The 20,051-nt window shown below is 39.0% G+C and overlaps 1 protein-coding gene across 1 annotated transcript in view; it reads right to left on the bottom strand.

Moving 5' to 3' along the window:
• Window positions 1-4,762: 4,762 nt before the first annotated feature.
• Window positions 4,763-20,051, bottom strand: part of ACTR2 (actin related protein 2) — a 32,996-nt gene continuing 17,707 nt past the window's right edge. Inside the window, exons 5-9 of the mRNA XM_053663348.1 lie at window positions 18,980-19,116; window positions 16,872-17,021; window positions 14,159-14,304; window positions 10,578-10,710; window positions 4,763-7,234 (exon numbers count right to left, since the gene is read on the bottom strand). Coding sequence (XP_053519323.1) covers window positions 7,064-7,234; window positions 10,578-10,710; window positions 14,159-14,304; window positions 16,872-17,021; window positions 18,980-19,116 — 737 coding nt within the window. The 3' untranslated portion in view covers window positions 4,763-7,063. The remainder of the gene's footprint in view (window positions 7,235-10,577; window positions 10,711-14,158; window positions 14,305-16,871; window positions 17,022-18,979; window positions 19,117-20,051) is intronic.

A 20,051-nucleotide genomic window follows, 5' to 3' on the forward strand; every position in this document is an offset into this window, starting at 1 on the left:
TAACTGTCCCACCTCTGCAGATGCAATTCGTTCCCTGTCTGCCTCACAGTTAATTATTTCAGCAGACAAGCCCCAAGCCTGGAGAAAACAGGATATATTCTTGAAAGTACTAACTGTATTGAAATTAAGTGGAAAAAGTCCCTCCTTCGGTTCCAGCTTCTAAATAAAATCAGCTAGTGGACCAAGCTACCACGCGGTTTAGTTTGCCAATTAGCAAATCTCACAGATCTCGCCTTCCAGGAGTGTAAGGTAGTCTTCAGTATTTCATTTTATACTGTCATTGTAGGGAACTTGGGAACAGCAAAGGTTTTTGTGACCTGGGTCATGTTCAAAAGTCCTCCAGTCTCAGTGATTCTATAGGGGACAGGGGTGGGAGCTGGCTCCATAAATCCAAACCTCTTTAGACTCTTAAAACATGAGTTGTATTATATAAATCTTTCCCTTCACATATTTGTTCACGAGGCCCACGGATGCAACAAAACAAAGAAAACGTCCATTTAGAAAGCTCAAGGAAGCCTTTCTTACAGTTTTTAAAGCACTTAAGACAGGATTTTAGTTGGCCTATGCCACAAATCCTAGCTTCTTTTCAATGGTATGACCCCCCCCCCGCCAAAAAGTCGAAGACATAAAAGAATGCCACATATACGCAGTAGAAAGGAGAAAGATAATTTTCAGCCAACTCTCTTCTGAGACTGGCAGAATTAACCAAAACTAGAGCCGTAAAATTGTCACACCATTTTAAAAGAATGGTAGCCTAAAGTCAGCAGGTAGTGTCCCCGGCACACCACCCGGACCTGTGTTTGACAAAGGTGGAGAGCAGACGCTGACACCCCAGAAATCCACTTGGGGAAGAACATTCTACCTTAAGAGACCTTGCGAGTTTTCGATCACTTTTTAAGTCATAAGAAATTTATTGATAGCAGTCATTAAAACGACTATTGGTCATTATGCACAACTAAACATTTCTACTTCTGGACAGATTTCATGAAAATCAAGGCTTCTAAAAACACCACCACCCTGATATGTTTCCAGCTAACCATGCGGTAAGACCTGGTGCCCGAAGGGCTGGAGGCTGTTTGCTGCGTGCTCTCGGTGAAACGGAAAATTTAAGAGCAGCTTTCACGGCGAAAAGGAATGGCATATGCAGGCAGAGAAAAAATGCACCCAGTATCATCGACACACTCTTCACTTAGAGAGAAGCTTGCGTGGGTTGTAGAATTAAGGTCAGAAGATAAAAATTATTTCCTACTCACCCAGAGGATCCAGCCAGCTCCTTCTGAGTGGGTTCCCGCACTAGAAAGCTAACCACCTCACCTGCATCTGGTCACTTCAGTTCGCTCCTGCAGGTAGGTACTCACCTGCAGCTAGTTACCTAATCACTAGCTTTCAAATTTTGGAACCAACTGGGCTTATTCTTTTAAAAAACTCAGAATTTGAAGAACTGTATATATATATAGATAGGCGGTCTCCAAGTTGCATCCAGTTCATTTGTGTGTCAGTTGCATGGAAGTTGAAACACAGATATTTCCTCTCCAGAAGTAAAGCTACATCTGGTAGGTGGGTTCCTTGGCCAGACTACAACTCATTTAAATCCATCAAGCAGCTGAGCTGCAGCACGAGCTGAACTAACTCAAACTCAGGGAACTGGGAACCATGCAAGTCAGAAGTGAGAAAACATCTCGAAGAATGATTTTGACGTCAGCAGTCTGCTCTATTTCACCATTCCAGCACCCAACACCCATCTACACGAGTCCCTACAGTAACCTTGCCCCACTGAGTTCTCTTTTTCCTCTGGAGTCTGCCCATTGTCTCCAAGGTACTCCTTAGGCCAACCTTACAGACCTTCCCCTCAACCGAACCGGAGTGGCTAATCTTCACTAGGTGCCTGGTTTGGGTCACTGAACTTCCTTGCAGTTGACACAAATGTGTAAATGACTGATGATGCTTTAAACTTCCCAGGAGCATAAAATTTGTTTGTGGAGGTGCAGTGCAGGTGAGCATGCCAGCTGACCCTGTCTGCTAAAAGCTCCACGAGTTTTCAGCAGAGCGAGGCAAGGGCACACAGGTGTGGACCTGGGGGGAGTGGATTTCACTTCAGAGCCTGTTTGCCCTGTTAACATCCTACCACAGGGGAGTGAGAGGTTTGGCAGGGTCAGGCCCATCAGCGAAGCTGAAGAACAGGCAAACCCGGCGCCCGAGTCAAATGTAGTAGGTCCGCAGTGGGGCTCAGGAGCCACACTTTTAAACACTCTGTGTAATCTGGACTTCACACTGAGAAAGACACTGAGGGACAAATAATTTTACTATTTTTTAAAATCAGGTGATTATACTCTGGCTACACCATTTCCTGTAGGATATTTAACGTATTAAACCCCACCTAAATCGCTAAATAAAAACAAAATAGGCAAAATGGCCCCCCTAAATGATCTTCAAGGTCCTTTACACTTAATCACCCCAGTTTTAGGTTTCAAACCTACATTCCTTTTCAAGTTCTTAACTTGATTGCCAGAAACTTTCATTTCTAAATCTAAGAAAACACACATTTGGAGGTATATTGGTTTCAAATCAGATGTGTATTATCAAATTACTTTTGACACTTGAGCCTCAGTTAAAGCTCAAATTTCTCACTCTCCAAACACTAAGTTGGCCTGAAATATGTAAATATGAGCTGTTAACAGAATTCTCACTCAGGAAATCCTTAGTTTCCTAAAGTAAGATGGGCCTGCAAGTATCTTATGCAAATCTGGTGATAGGTCTACAATATAATCCCCACCCCTGCACAATATCATGTTTCTCTAACAAAAAGACCAAATTAATATTGTGGCAGGTCTCAACATCAGAATTTCCTGAATTGTTTAAATGTCAATCTTTATTTGATAGTAATATTTCAAGTATTTGTAGTATTAAATGTATATAAAAATGTAAGAATTCAAATATTTATCATCTTTTAAAAGATTTTTTATTTATTTATCTTTAGAGGGGAAGGGAAGGAGAGAGGGAGAGAAATATCAATGTATGGTTGCCTCTCATGCATCCCCTGCTGGGAACTGGCCTGCAACCCAGGCATGTGCCCTGACTGGGAACCGAACTGCGCTCGTCTGGTTCGCAGGCCTGTGCTCAATCCACTGAGCTATACCAGCCAGGGCTATCATCTTTTTTATGAGTAGAATTATTATTCTTGAGCATCTGGGTCCACTTTTTCAAGCCCCCATTCAAGGAAGGGCAAAGCAGCTCATTAGTTTACTTACTAATTTAAAAAAATAAATAATAAATAACTTTCACTAGGCAAACGCTCAGCCTGATGTTAAATAGCAAAAGGCAGGGCTCTCAGGCGTCTACCCCGGACTTGAAAACTGTACTGTCTTAATTTGTGATTGGTTCCTTCCCAAATCACACCTGTCAACTGATCAACACAAACATAAAGTACTCCTTCTATTTCAAAGAAAATTATCTGTAGTCCTTTCCAGTCTTTTTTTCTCTCATGGGTGAAAGAAACTGAGTGTAGAAATGAGGCAGGACAGGAACTGTTCTGCCAAAGAGGAGGAAACCATTTGGATTCCCCCGACCCAGTCAGATTTCTCCCATCTGTTCGTGGCACGAATTGGAATATTTGATACAAATATGCTCTCCCATGTACTCCTCACTCCCCAAACTCACCTCAGATGTATGTAGCATTTTTAATCTTTTAATAGGTCCCAGAGTTTGAGTTGATGTTAAAAAATGGCCCTACATACACTCCAGGTACTGTGGGCAGCTGGCCAAATAGTCTCAGGTTAAATAGCATATTAAATACTGAACTAAAATCAATCCTTGAGTTTCCAGGTCACCTTAATCGGGTATCTTTGGTGTTTCTAAAATTAGTATAGTTAATAAATGCATTCGATTGTATAGCAGGTGAAGAAAAACACTGAGACTTTCATTTGGTCCACAAGGACACTTTATGCAGTGACCAGTATTTTCGTCCCCTGTAACATGTGCCGAGAGCTGTGACACTCTACTCCAGGCAACTAAGGACAGACTGGGTAAGACACCCGAGGCAAACCTCAGGAGGTCCTGGGTACTCTGGCCATGAAGGGGACAGTGAGGTTCAAGCATGCAAGTTCCTGAAGGGAAAACAAAAACGCTGAAGTCTACTTCCCAGGCCCCATCCTCAAAGGCAAGTATGAAAGCAAGAAAGGGTCAGTTTAATAAAATTTTCATCCTTTCTTTAGTTATTTTACTAAAAATAATATGCCTAAAAGTCTGCAGATGAGTGGAAATATCCTTGAAAAGAGGCACATTACATGTAGGTCTATCTACCATTTCTACTGTTGCAAAAGCCACAGTGTATCTTCTGGGAAACAAAACAGTGTCTTGAGAAAAAAATTATTTGATAAAAGTTGTAGCTCCAATTTGCTCTTATTTCATCTGTCCTCCCACCCCTTATGTGTTTAAAGTCATACCAGAAATAAAGAGGGTTTTTTGGGTCAAATAATAGAACACTAACCTGAACTTGGCCTAACAACTAGCATACAGTTGTCAATCTATCTGCACTTATAAAAATATAAGAAAATGAAACTGAAGAGAAAACAAAACCAAAATTCAGATTTACTTTGAAAAATATGATTTTATCTTCTGAATCAAAAAAGTGTATTCATGTTAAACTCAGAATATTTAACTTGCCACTGAGCTCGCAAAACGCTTTCCTGACATTGTCAGCAGCGCTCAGACCTGTGAAAGTTACACCCAATACCACGCGTCAGAGAAAAAGACACACACAGGGTCAAGGTATTGGCAATTCTAATTGTAAAAGAGAAGAATTTTAATCGTTTTTAAAAATTTAAATGACAATGGTTTAAGAGCTAGAAATCGGATCTCTTTTAAAACAGAAAAAATTTTAATTTGAGAAACTCGTACTAGACAACTCCAATTAAACACATTATCTCTCCCACCCCTACAACTACTAAATGCATTCTTTAATCTTGGAATAGGAAAATTATAAAATGAAAATCTAAAATTATACTATATATTATCAATACCACCACTTTAATGTCATGTTTGCTAGCTGATTATGAAATTAAAGCCAAATTCTACATTCAAGGGACAGACGCCGAATGCTCTTCCGTTGTCTGTTGAAGAGCCCACCCCGCCCTGTTGTCTTCTGCCCCCGTGTTATGAAATCATGACCGGAGGCCCAGAGTCAATCCATTTACCTGAAATGAACAGCTCAGTAGGTACTGGCCCTACATTTGTGTCCTTTAGAAAGCCCAGTGTGCAGAAGACTGGGGATTTACAAGAACGTGATTTAGGACTACTCTAGAATTCCAAAGTACTCTGACACCCAGAGCCCTAAAATCTAGCAGATGTTTTTCACGGGCTATTCACATGTACCGAAGCATGTCCAGCATGCAGGCAAACTTCTTTTATTTGTTCAAATTGAGGTAAAACAGAGAACAAGTACTTAATATTAACAGAAGCTGCATAATGAAAATTAAAATAAACTGACTTTTTAAGTTTTCTCACAAGACTCGCTAAAGCCAATAATTTCTCCAATTTAAATTGTCCAAAAAAAAACCTTAAAAAGTTCCTTTCAAAGCAAAGCTTTCTTTTTTTAAATAAAATTTTTGAAATAAAAAAAACATTTTCCCAGAATCTACATTTTGTATTTAGTGCAATACAATTTATTACTTTATTTTTCAAATTTAGAAAGAATTCATGCCTGAGTACCATTTGATATTTTTTTCAGATACCAAGGAATTCTGATAGGATTCATAAATATGACTTTCTGAAATAGGCAAGAAAGTCTGTGAACATTTAAAAATTACCGACAACTCATAGTCAAGCATAAGATAGATGACTGAGATTTAGTCATTATGATTAAATTTTCAATACAGACACAGATTTAAATCTTGATTTTTTTTCCTGGCCAACATTTTAAATATTCAAATTCTACTTCACGACCAAGTTTCAGATCAAAACAAATAGAAAACTAATGAAAATTACCCAACTGGCAACAAGTCCCATATTTCAATGTTATTTTTAATCCCACAATTATAACCTACTGCCAGTAATTATTTATATGTATCTACTTTCTTTTCTTATTAAATAAGCACTGGTCAGCTACCTACTAAAAGAATAATTTATTTCCAAGAATGGTACCTGGTGCTGGGTTGGTTACCTTAATGCTTCTGGTATAAGCAGAAGCACTGAGAAAAGACCAGCTCTTTAGCACTTTTTAAATCTGTAATTTAAATGTCCACTAGTACTTTTTACACGCTACTTTTTCATTGATAGATTTTAGGGAGTCGAGTTCCAGATTACATGGTTGATGTTAAAAAGCCAAATCCTTAAGCCACAAGGTAATGGGATACTATCCTTGTTTTCTGTATCATATGGAAACAGTTCAGGCAGACCAAAACCAGAAGAAAACCTGCCAAATCAAAGTTCGGTAAATAAAGTTCATCATTTGAGCAACACAGTTCAAAAATAAAAAAAATCAAAATCAAAAGACAGTAACTGCCTTTCACCCCTACACAAAATCCCACATAAAACACTTTAGTTCGGAGCCTGATATTCCTCAAAAATGTTAATACTAGAGCTTTAAGGTACTTGAATCTGTACCAGTAACTGTTGAAAGAGCCACACTACAGAGGAAATGCCATAAAGGGTTCAGCAGCTGCCCACCCATCCCTCACCGCCCCCCCCAATAACACGTAAAAGTTTTCTTCTTATGCTAAGAAAGGCATACCCCCTAGTGTGCTAAAACTAGCAGCATTAGAGCAGTAAAGTGAAAACTGGAAGCCTACAGGAATGATCTAAATGCCTACAGGAAGAAACCAAGCAGCAGACACAACCCTCTGCCCTCTCCTTGTGTTTGTAAGGAAGTGGTTGAATTAAATAGTCAGATTTACCCACTGCACAAAAATTTAACGAAGATTCTCCAAGACACCAGAATAAAATCTGACCTTTCCAGTCAAAGGGCAAAGAGAGGCCTCTTCCACGTCTTGGAGTTTAGTAAGTTCAAAGATTAGCAATAAAGGGAAAAAGTAAGCATCGGGGGTGTGATGGGGACAAGCTTTGGAGTTTATCGAACAGTCACGCCGAGTTTCTCCAGCACACGCACACCCTTTTCCTGGTACTCCTGCCGGGTCATCCAGAAGTTGTCTTTGTCTTTCATGATGTCTGCTAGGACGGCACCGCCCAGGAACACCATGTGCTTTCTGCGGGGTGGGTCTTCAATGCGGATCTTAAATTTCTACAGAAGAAAGAGATGATAAATGTCACGTGTGCAGAGCGCGTTCAGCTTTATAAAAATGACTTTTCCATGTATTCTCTTGTTGAATTCTCACCAAGTCCTATGATGTAAGTAGGACAGCAGGATTTGGTATCTGAGACATTCTGTAATTTGCCCAAAACTCACAGCCAGTGTGTTCAGAAACAGTCCCGATTTACACCTGTTACCCCATCATTAACAGCACCTATCCAGGTGCCCTGCTGTGAGCCTGAATTCAGGAGTTCTGACTGTGCCAGCTTTCCTCATCAAATGGTGGGTGAACAGATGGGTCAATCACGGAGCAGCTAGCTGTTAAATGAAGAGCTCAGGTAAGAGGACGTCTACAGTTCTTCAAGGTCTAACGCTGCTATAAATGTAGCCCCATGCAATAGAGAAAGACTGAGGCTCTTCCGAGCAAATCTACTTTCTACTGTCCCAAATTCAAACAAAATATTCTAAAAAAAAAGACCAAATAGAGTCAAAATAAATCATGGGAATACTGGAAGAAATAAACACAGTATCCAAAATGAAAGACAAGTTGAAAAAGTTTTATACTTATGGCCAGCATTAATGGTCTTACAAGGACACACCTCAATCTGTATGGGCAGTTAACACTTAGAAAAAGGACTCAAAATAACAATGCCATTCTAAACTGTCTATATGTCACATAAGTGAACTGTAGTATCTGATAACATGACACAGAAAAACAGCAGTTATCATCTCTGAGGCTCAACTACTATTCTAACTGTTCTGAATTGCTATTTTGCTCTCAGGCAGGGGTCAGCAAACTCTTTCTGTAAAGGGCCAGAGAGTAAATAAATACTTCAAGCTCTAAGGGTCTCTCTAGCAGCTATAGACAGTATGTGACGATAGGTAACATCATACAAAAGAACAGTCCTGGCTGTGTTCCCAAAAAACTACTACAAGACAGCCGGTGTGGCACAGGGCTGCAGCCGGCCACTCCTGCTCTAAGGGACGCTCCAGCTGCCCTGAAGACCCTGTCGCCCTTGAAGCTTTCTCAGCTGGCTGCTGCTTCTCTTGCAGTGCCTTCCGGCTCCCTTCCTGCCCACGGAAATTTGGCACCGGGAGTTCTTCCTCTTCACTGCTGCTTTCCTCTCTCCATCCCTACAATTCCACAGCCCCTCTGACTCCTCTCAGGCTACTCCCATCCACCGCTCCCGGCCCAAATCATCCAGGGGGTCCCCCTCACACCTGCTCTGACAGCCTGAGTGTGCGTGCCCTCTCCATCATTCCTGCCATTATCCTTGCTGACTTTGTCCTCTCCCTCTCACACCTGCTTGACAAAACTGCGATTCAGGTGATCAGCTCTCTGCTCACACCTGTCCTAAAGCAACTGAACACCACAGGAGAGAAACTCATCTTCTTACTTCAAATGTACCGCTTCGATTGAGCCCCTTACTCTGCTCAGCAATCCCATTATACAGAGTCTGGCACAAATAATGCCCCCTACTTTTTTTAATAAACAAAATCATAAGCATGTAATTCTGTAACATAACAATGTCACAAAGCTCATCATGACAGGTGAAATGTTCAAGTTAAAAAACTATTATTACACCCTACCAACCATACTCAAGCCGTATTCCCGCCAGACCCTGTATTTCTCCTCTCTTCCACTCTCCACATTTCGTTTCACTCCTTCTCCCCTATTTTACCACCTCCTTCCTCCTCTTAACCTTTCTCCCTGTCCTCAATAGCCTTATTCAAACCAGACTTACCAACCCTTTAAAAACAAATCCTATCCTATCATTTCTTAGCTAAAAATCCAAGTCTTCTATTTCAGTAAAGCCACAGCCTGCTGTGGCTGAAAGAAACCCGCACCCCCACTGCCCTTCTGACCCCACACCCCAGCCCTCGCACTGCTCACTGGCCTCCAGCCCTACTCGCCTGCTCCCACCAACTCCCAACCACACGGGCTTTTGCACTTGCTCTTCCTGCTTAGAAGGTTCCTCCCCCAGACAGTCACCTGGCTCACTTCCTTACCCCACTCAGGTCTCTCTCTGCTCAGAAGTTTTCTCACCAGACAACCTCCCTGCTTCGCTCCAAAGGAACACACCACCTCCCCAACTCCTTCCACTTTCCAACCCCAGCCTTACTTTACTTCTCAGTGCTCACTACTACTGATATGTTATTCTTCATGAGCAGGGATTTAGGTTTTGTTTACCGCTGTTTTGTTTATCTCTGCATCTAGGCCAGTGTTTGGCTCCCAGGAGTTCAACAAATACAGGGTGGGGCTAAAGGGCAAAAGTAGGATTGTTTAGTCATTCATGTGGGAAATAGTAATAATGCGAGAATAAACTCTATGGTTCACATACAACTGTAAATCTATTTTTGCCCCACCCTTCATATGCTGAATAAATAATCACCTGAAACTGACTTTAAATTATATTTATAACTCAAGAAAATCAGACGAGTGAAGTACTTAAGACAATATGGCTCCTTTCAGTCTTTTAATTTGTTCAATGTGTGTGTGCTCATATTCAATTTCACTTTGTCAATTCTGAGTCGCATATGAGAAATGGAAATTAGTGTCTCCAATGTGTGTTCCTCTACTGTGTAATCTCGTTACTTATTACAACTGATCAAAGTCAGTGAGACAAACCCCCGAGGTTAGTTCAGAACTAAATGACTGTTGGTTGAGAGCACAGTATAGAGTTTATAAGAAAAAAAAAATCAATGTCAAACAACCACTGATGATTACATACTAGTTTAAAATTTTCTTTCTACTCTATGCATCAACAACTACCAAGAAAAATTTGTTTCAGGAGCTGTGATAGTTGATGGGGATGCAAAAAAATTCAAGACATATTTTAATTATGTCTCCAAATATATGGAGACATGTATTTATTTTATAACTTGGGGAGTTAAGACACATGCAAGTAATAGCTCGAAAATAACTGAGAATCAGAACTATGAGATAGTCCAAGAGTAGCACTGAAAGCTAATTAAATATAAAAAGAAACCCCTACCAAGTGGGGCATTTATTCCTCCACAGCACAGCAAGTTCTTCCCACAGGTTTAGAGACTCCTCAATTCTAGGCTACTGGTCAACAATCTAGAATGCTTGGACCTGGACCTAGTCGTATGCATCCACTGAATACCCAGGTGACCAGAGTATGACCATTTTGGGACACAGCTTATGATCCTGAACCATTTACTTCTTCCTCTTTCTTCAAGGCCGTTCTTGGCTGCATTAGAAATTTGTTTAGAAAGACTTTCCACGCCCTCTGGTGGCTGTCAAGATGCAAAAGCTACTTTACAGGATTTTAAAGTATGTTTAACAGTTGGATTGTTGACAGATACTTACAGAAAGTTTTTCCACATCGCCCTTCAAAACTCGTTCTAAGTAAAGCTGTTTCAGTTCTCGTTCCAACCGTGATGGCAGCCCAGGGTACATAGTAGACCCTCCAGAAAGCACAATGTGCTTATAGAACTCAGATCTAGAAAGACACAATAGGTATTCATTTGGGGATTCAGATTAGAAAAACTATCTCTGAGTTCTTGTTATTTATGGCAGCCTCAGGGGGTTGCCGGCAGAATTAAATAAAATTCAAGATGTAAATCACAGAGCTTAATGTTTGCAATTACTATTGTTATTTTATAACAGATGCTCTTTTCACATAAAATAGAGGTTATTAATTTTGATGAAAATACTTCTAAAGCATGACTTATTTTCTTGCAAATGTAGCTGAGTCTTTTAATAATGACCACAGTGTATATTACTAACTTTCAGCACTGGGACAGTGATATCACGGTACTTCCCTGGAACCTCTGAGATGTGGCTGTTTAACAACCATACTCTATTGTTTCCATTTCTTGCTTTTCAATTTCTCTAAATGCCTTTTGCAGTTTCCCCCTCTGTCCCTTTGCCTTGAGGCTAGTGCTGTTATTTTTGGTTAGACTGGTGTATCAGCTTCCTTTAGCAAACCCTCTCTTCTTTCCTTTAATATGCTGTTGGTTATAATATCAAATAATCAAATCTAAAATAATTGTGTATGTAGTAGAAGTAATATCATCTGAGTGAGGGTCTCAGGACCTCTTCTCCCAGTGAAGTTCAGGAGCCACCTCTATTTTGGCTTCATCCACACTGGCTCCCATGTTTTAACTTACTCCCAGGTTCTCAGTGGCTCAGGCTGCTGTAATTCTTTCTAGCTTCTAGAAGAACAGTGGTTTTGTTTTTAATTGCAGGAGTGGGCACTTGAGTGTAGCATAAGCCAAGCAGGTGAAATATGGCCACGTGTGGTAAGTGCCCGGTCTCAATAAGGAGAACACACAGACACGATTTTGAGCTGTGTTCTTTGCCAATGCTGGGTCTATGCAGAGGGTACTGGACTCAACTCCAGGGTTTTAGGAATGCCTAATTCCTAAACAGGAATCCACTTTAAAATGCAATTTTGCTATTAATGATCATTAAATCAAAGGACAAAAGCATCCATCTACTTCCTATTATGAAAATTTACCGTAATTACAATGCCTAGATCAGGTATTTTATCTTCCATTAGATTAATCTTATGGGCCAATTGCTATTTTTATTAATTTCCATTGTTATCCTGCTCCCCAGCCATCCCATAAAAATTGGGTAGATATTTAATTCAAGGTTAAACAAACGAGTAAGTAAACACTTGCTTTACAAATGCTTCTGAGTGAATTCCTCAATAACCTGTGCGTACAGGAGGGCTTTCTAACTATGACTCAAACTCTAGACGCAATAAAAAAAATATATATATATCTTTTTATACAACTGAATAAAAACATGTTCTGTATGGCTAAAAACACCATAAGCAAGAGATAAACAGTAAATTAGGAGAATGTATCTGTGACAGTTCATACAGAGCTAATATAAAAATAACTTAAACATGGAGGGAAAATAATTACAAAAATTCTGTAGAAGAACAGGCAAGAACCATAAACAGGTAATTTATTAGACAAAGATATAAAAATGGTCCTAAACATAGAAAAATTTTGTTCCGCTTCACTCTCAAGAGAGATGCAAATGAAAACGACACTGAGCTGTCATTTCTCACTCACCAGACCAGCACGCAAGTAAAGAGGCTGACAAACTGAACAAGCTGTGGGGACACAGGCGCCCGTGATGTCACTGGTGGGAATGATGAGCAATAACAAAACTACCTGCACTTTACCCCTTGGCTCCAAAATTCCCCCTCTAGAAATATTTTCAGACTATACATGCCCAATACTATAAAAATACAGTGTGCACCAGATTACTATTTACAACATTATTTGTCAACACAAATACTGGAATCTACCTACACAACTAAGATTCATTGACTAAACCATGGTACGTATACACTGGAAAAGGAAAAGAATGAACACAACTGGAGAAAAGAATGAGGACAATCTCTAAGATACGGTATAGAATTTTTAGGATATAGTAAGAAAAAAAGGCAAAGGGCAAGAGTATTTCTAGTATACTACCTCTCGTGTAAGAGAAAATAAGAACCACAGAAAGGATAAATTTGAAACTATTGAGACCATTCACTTATATGAGGAAGAAGAGGACTAGGGTGGAAGACAGGGAGGGGTGGGGAGAGTGCTACTTCCACACAGACTTTTTAATGTAGTTTTGACTACACTGTTAATGTCTACTTATTCAAAGAACAAAATTAAACACAAGCCAGGAATATCCTGTGCCCCAAAACAAAATGAGCTCAACAAACGATGGAGGCACACACATCAAAGAACATAAAGCCTCCCTGGAGGGGCTCTGATTGGTGAAATAAGGAACAATTTGAGCAGCAAAATAAAGACAGTATAATAAATTATAATCCACTGGAAAAAATCATGAGTCAATACTGATAAACAAGGGAGAAGGAAAAGTACTTCCTTCTGCTAGAATGGCCAACTAAGAAATATAGAAGGAATGATGGAATTAGAAAATCACCTTGCAAAAATCACAATAAAAACAGAATTAGGCAAGAGTCACCAATAAATGCTAAAAGAGGTGGAGGGCAGAGTTTGGAGAGGAACAGGAGATTTACAAAATCTCAAAGTCTTCTCCCACAAATTACTTACAAATCAGGAATGGACAAAGAAGATAATTATACAGTGGAGCGAAGAGAAAACTTCACTAAGAGCTTAACTCTAACATCTCCAATAAGGAACAGACACCACGTCTGGATGTGAGACCCTCACAGGGACACATCACATAAGCACCATTTTTGCCCGAAATGCATAACCTGAATCTAACCATGAGAAATCATTTAAACCCAAATTGAGAAAAATTCTCTAAAATAATTGGCTGCCACTCGGCAAAGACATCAATATTATGAAGAACTGAGGCCTGGTAGTGGGTAAAAGGTGATTAGGAGCCAGCTACCACGATGTGTGATGCTCAATCTGATCCTTTCCTAGAGAAAAGAAAAACACTGTATGAAGGACATTATTAGGACAGTGGACAGAACTGAAATATGGAAGGCAGATAAAAATGTTACCAGTAATCAACTCCTGTACTGGACAACTACACTGTGGCTACATAAGGGAGTATTTTCATTCTTAGAAACTACAAAGAGAATTAAGGGGTAAAGAGGATTTACATATTCATCCTACTCTCAAACAGCCCAAGAAAAAAGAGAGGGGGCACTAAATCACATAGAAGATTGGGAAAATGGATAAAAAGTATGTGTGAGTTCTCTTTATTATTCTAGCAACTTTTATTTAAGTTTTAAATGATCTTGAAATAAAAAATTTAAAATGGTTTCTGAGGCACAATGATGTGATGTGGTAAACAATGACTGCCAGCCTAACAAAAAATTATTTGCCTTATCTATTAAAATACATGAATGAGAAAACAGACAACTTGATCATTCCAACTATTTGTATCCCACCTACTTCTGATAAATAACTCAGAAACGACCATTTCTAACGTACCTGGTGTCAATGTCAGCTGCCTGGATTGTGTTAAAAAGCAATTCGGCAACACCCACTCCCTCAACGTTAATCAAGTGAGGCTGAAATAAAGCTTCCGGTGCTTCAAATCTCTCTCCCCCAACTTTGATGATGCGGCCATCCGGGAGCTGGAAACCAAGATGAACCAGGTATTAGTCAGCAAAAGATTAAAAAAATTTCCAGTGTTCTCCAGGGCACTAGTAATTTTAAAAACATATCAGCAACATACTTCTCCCAAAATACATTTTTGAAAAAAGGTAAAATAAAACATATTTAGACACTTGTTTTTACTATCATACTCTATTCTGCCTTTTAAAATGGTATGTCTTGCCCTAAGGTACCAGGAATTCCTTGGAGAAATCACCAAGGCCTGCGTGCAGAAATTCCTTCCACTGGCGTACCCTGAGCACAAACAAGCAGCATCAATCAACCACTGCATTTCGATTGCACTTGGTGTTGATGCTGCTTCTGCTTCTCGTATTATTTTAACACATTTGTAATTTCATAAGTATTTTTACCATGTAGCCTAAACACATTCAATTAAAATTTTTAAATAATTTTTCATTGGATAATTACTCTGTGAAACTTAATTTTGCTAGCAAAAGACTTTATCAAATGAAACTTCTGTCAAGTCATTTAATCTGAAAAATATTTTATGATCAAAAAAGCTTAAGAAACTGATCTAGACTATTTTTTATTGGGTAATTCTTTGTATCCTACTTACTAGTCCTATTACATTTTAAATAATAATGGATAGATATCACTTTAATTTAAGCAAGTAAGATTGAAACAAGGTCAGAAATCATTATATGACCTTGCACAGAAAACTTCTAGGTTACATTTTTGTTTATTATATTTAATTAAAGGGAAAATGTTAAAGACTCCCTCTCTTAAATTACCTCACAATTCACTGGACTGACCTAAATAACAAGCATGCTTGTATATGCTGCATTTGACACACTTTTTTGAGATAATGGGATAATATTAGTTTTACACTAATATTTCAGTGTATTTATTTATAAAATTACTATTATATTTAGATTCCAAAACTGACTTTCCAATACAACAAACTCACAAAGCAAGTTCTTTAAAACATTTACTCCATGTTTGCTGTAATTGTTTAGATATGTGCAAAGTAATCACTTTTTAAAACTCCAGAATTACCTTTTTATGAATTCTATCAAATTTCTAAAAAAAAAAAAAAAGAAAAAAGAAAAAAGGAAAAAAAGATACTGATTCAAACATTTACCCTTAAAAAATTAAAACCACCAGGTAAGTTTAAAAACCACACAAAATTACCCAATATAGCTGGGAAAATTTCACATGGAAGACTTTTAAACAAAATCTCTTTGCTTTATACTTCCAGCCTCTCCTATGGGGTGACTTCCCTGGACATTCTGGCCACTGGCCATACTGGGACCACCTACCCTAGGAACCACCTACCCCTAGGAACTGCTGAGGCTGTATGGTTCCCATTTCTCTGCATCAAGTCTTCCCCTACCCTTTATTTGTTCACCCATACCCCTCTTCACTTACCAGTTTACTGCTTCTTTTCTGTTGCACACATATTTATAACCTACCTCAAATTCTTTGAGAAAGGAGGAAATTAATAAAATGTCTTAAGAGTTTTAGTTCCCTCATCCTTTGCCTCATGCCACTTTCTCCCCCAAAAGTCAAATAGATAAAAAATTGTAAATCTAGAGGTACTGTCAAGAAAACTTCAGAAAAGAACCTCCCAGAGCAAATCTGGAGACCATTAAGTTGCAAAGTATTGGATTATTGACTATTTGGACCAGTATCTTTTAAAAATAAAACAATATAACTTATACAAGTTTATAAGTATTTTTAAATGACTATTTCATACCTATTTGTGATATACAGAGCTTACATAAATTAAATGGTTTAAGAACGTTTGCTTTTACTGCCTATTCCTCAATTTTATTTTAGTAATAATTAGGTCAAAGATGAGATCTGGAAGTACTTGATACCCAGATGAGTATCACAGACTTAAGATAGCAATACATTATTCAGGTAGAATCAACGCCCCTAGTGCAAGCTGTAACAAGGTTCTAAATCTCTTTAGTTACAATTTCAAGTTCACATTTGTTTTCATCAAGCTCTGATTAAGAAAATACTAAGTCAGGAAAAGACTGCCACCTACCGAATAATTAAAGCAATACTACTCTAGTATGACCGCTTCCCAAAGAATGTCTGTAGCCCCACGAAATCCTAAGCTAAAGAGTTCTGCAGTCTAACGAGACTGAGAAACACATAAACGACATTCCCACTCACCCACATTCACAGATGAAAAGCTCTGAGAAGCCCTGAAGTAAAGCAAAACTGACGCTCTCCCAAACTTACTTGACAATGTAACCCCCACTTTAATTTTTTGTAAATTAACATTTCAGTGACATAACATTCTGTAAATCAAATGTTGAAAATGTTGTTCCAGGTAATAGAATCTCAAAATAACACCTTGTAACTAATTGTATTCTAAGGTAGAAAAGGAATTTATGTTTCTTATTTCACATTGTATGATGTCCTAGAATAATTAAATCATAGGATCTTAATATAAAAAGACATTAAAGGTCACACACATACATATGAGAACAACCCAAAACAAAGAAAACTCCTTTAGCACACACCAATAATCATGGTTGTTCATTTTAAAAACCACATATATGGAAATACTTACTGTGTAAGATTCAACTAATACTGTGGTTTCCAAGGCCAGTTTCTGCTCTTGCTCAATATTATACCCCACATAACACAATTTTTCTTTAATCATGCGAACCGTTTCAAAATCTGCAGAATGGTTGAAGGCATATCCTCGCAACAGAAGCAGCTGACACAAGAAAATAGTAAATTCACAATTGATTTGAACGAGTTCAACTCAGCAAAAACTATTATTAGTCACTAAATACGGCACATCAATAACAAATGCAATAGATAGCGGATCTTTTTAGTTCTTACTGAATATTTCAGAAGCAGGGATATCACTCTGCCACAGAAGAATTTATATTTCAGTTTTGCAGAGAAATTTCGGAGGAACAAAATCAAAAGGTCACAAATAATAAATGAGAAAAACAAGCTAGTTTTCAAAAAGGGTACTGTTTGAGTACTTATGTTAGATAGTTTTGATAAACACATTCAAGTCTATTAATAAGCATTATTTAGTACTAAATTCTTGTAACTTGCAATCTGCTGAATCAACACCCTATTCATGATATCCCAAGGTCTTAGACAGTGTTATCCTTAGCTTCCATCAGAATAGTTCAATGTCTGACACATACTAGATCGGTGACAGCATGTTAGACAAACGAGTAAGAAAATTCAACCTGCTGATGGGAGATAAAAACAACCATGGGGGCATTGAGATTGTGTTTCCTGGCAGATTATCAGTCTGGCTCAAATAAACTTACAAAAATTCAAAAGAAAAAAAAAACACCATAACATGCCCATAAAGGTACAACTGAACTTTTCACGCAAAACTGAACTTTTCAATGTAAAAACCTTGAAATTGCAAATCCTCTATTCTTTGTGTTTATGTTCAGAAGACCACGCTAGGAAATCCCTTTGGTGGTGACCCTAAGCCAGAGCTTTGGCCCAGAACAAGTGTATTGTAACTCTCATTAACTTCATCTCCACTTGCTCTAACTGGAGACTGAAGGAATCCGTATCAAAGTGGAGACTCAGTGCAACCCAGTGTGTTGCACACACATCGCTACCACACACCAGTTCCTCCACAGCAGCCTCAGCGAAACTGGACACTGCATAGCTCTTTGCTGTGGGGCTGCTCACTGCATGATGCCTTGTTCGGTACAGGATGTTTAGTAGCATTTCTGTACTTGTCACATCCAAAAAATGTCTCCAGACATTGCGAAATGTCCCTGTAAGGGAGCATGGTTGCTGGTTGAGAGCCACTGACCCAGAGAAGATACATACTCCAGAAATCTGGTACAGACAATACTCCCAACTTTTTAAAACATTAACAAAACACACAGACCTCCAAACAGCAGCTTCATATGTTTTCTCCAGCAATGTTTTAAAGAAAAGTATAATTACAACCAGAAGTAAACTTTAAAACAGTAAACACTAAAAACTGGATACATTCCATGAAAACCACTAAATATTAAAGTCAGGCACATCTGGGCCGTTTTTGTTTTTTTTTTGTCAAATATCATTAATTTGCTATCGGTATACTTTGTGGGGAAGGACAAGAACAGTCAACCCAACCAAGACTACATTCACACGGATCTGTTCAAAGAAAGGTTTTACGGCAGAAAAGGCTGCTTAAGTTGTTTGAGGCAGTTTTAGGGTCTCTTCCACCCTTGAAATACCTCTCCACCCCTTCCTCAGGAATAGCAATATAATTATGTAATGAAATGATATATTCTCATTCATATACCAGTGATCATGTATATAAATCTCATATGGAATTTTTATGCATAACAGTAGTTGGGCCATTTCTCTAGTGATGCAGATTTACTAGAATCCTGAGATGATACATTTAACTCTGTGTTAAGTCAGTAAACACAAACTAAAAAACCTAATCTTTTTTGAAATTTATTTATTTATTTTTTAGAGAGAGGGGAAGGGAGGGAGAGAAGCATGGATGTGCGAGAGAAACATCCACTGGCTGCCTCTCGCACACCTCCAACTGGGGACGTGGCCCACAATCCAGGCACATGCACCGACGGGACATTGAACCAGACCTTTCGGTTCACAGGCCAGCGCTCAGTCCACTGAGCCACACCAGCCAGGGCCAAAAATCTGATGTCTACAACATTTTCTTTTACTTACCTTGATAAGATATCTGGTAATATCCCTCCCAGCAATATCCAGTCTTCTGGTGAGGTGAGGGAGAGAGAAGCCTTCATAAACTGGGCAGATGTGAGTCACACCATCCCCAGAGTCCACTACTACTCCAGTCAGCAAACCTGTGTGAGAAATGTGACATTTTAAATCAAGTCATATTGGAAAAACCGAAGCCAGCAAATTTCGAGTACTAGGATAGAAGCCAAACTAGGAACTTCACCAAATGTAATGGTCTAGGAGCCAGCATTTCTTTATTTGTTATTTTGAAGTGTTACTAATATTACAGACACTAAAATCAGTATTCTCTCACGTGTCTCTTGTGACACTTTTAGTAGAATCATGTGTTACTCCAGGAAATGGCAAGAAACAGACCCTGAGAACTAGGACTGAAAAACACCAGTTCTTAATGCTCATGCGTTAACAAAGAAAAAGTATTCTTTTTCTTTCCATCTTCATCTTGACCCCGCATCTAGCTCACCCACTGCCCTGTCCTCTACACTCAACAGTGTAAGGCACACGCCACAATACTCCCCAAGTGTTTTCTAAGTAGCTGTATGTGATACTAAGGACGACTTTAAAAAACCCACTATTTACGTATTTTTACAAGGTGATTTTTACTAATCCACCTATAGTCAGATTTAACATTAAGGTGTGTTTTCTAAGTACGTCCTGCGCACTCCTGAAGCACTACAGCTTGACACATAGGAGTCACCTCCTTCGGAAGCCTGCCCCAACTTGCTGAATCAAACCGATCTGTTTCTCTATCTTTTCCCAGACAGACTAGAGGTTACTTTTCCACGTCAAGTGCCTCACAGACTTGTGGCACCTAGCTGACAGCCCCACAGTTCTCACTAGACCATCACAAGAGCTCTCCCCCACATGGCCTATGTTTTAATCCTCCCAAGGATAGGTTTTTAAAAATTGATTTGAGGGGGGTAGAGATGGGAGGGGCGGGGAGAGGGACAGACAGATAGAGACAGACGTCAGTCGGTTGCCTCCTGTATGTGCCCTGACCTGGACTCAAACCCACGCCCTTTCTGGTGTATAGGACAATGCT

This window comes from Artibeus jamaicensis, unplaced genomic scaffold (genome assembly GCF_021234435.1).
Source record: "Artibeus jamaicensis isolate MK-2021 breed Jamaican fruit bat unplaced genomic scaffold, CSHL_Jam_final contig_3174, whole genome shotgun sequence".
Classification (NCBI taxonomy): Eukaryota; Metazoa; Chordata; class Mammalia; order Chiroptera; family Phyllostomidae; genus Artibeus; species Artibeus jamaicensis.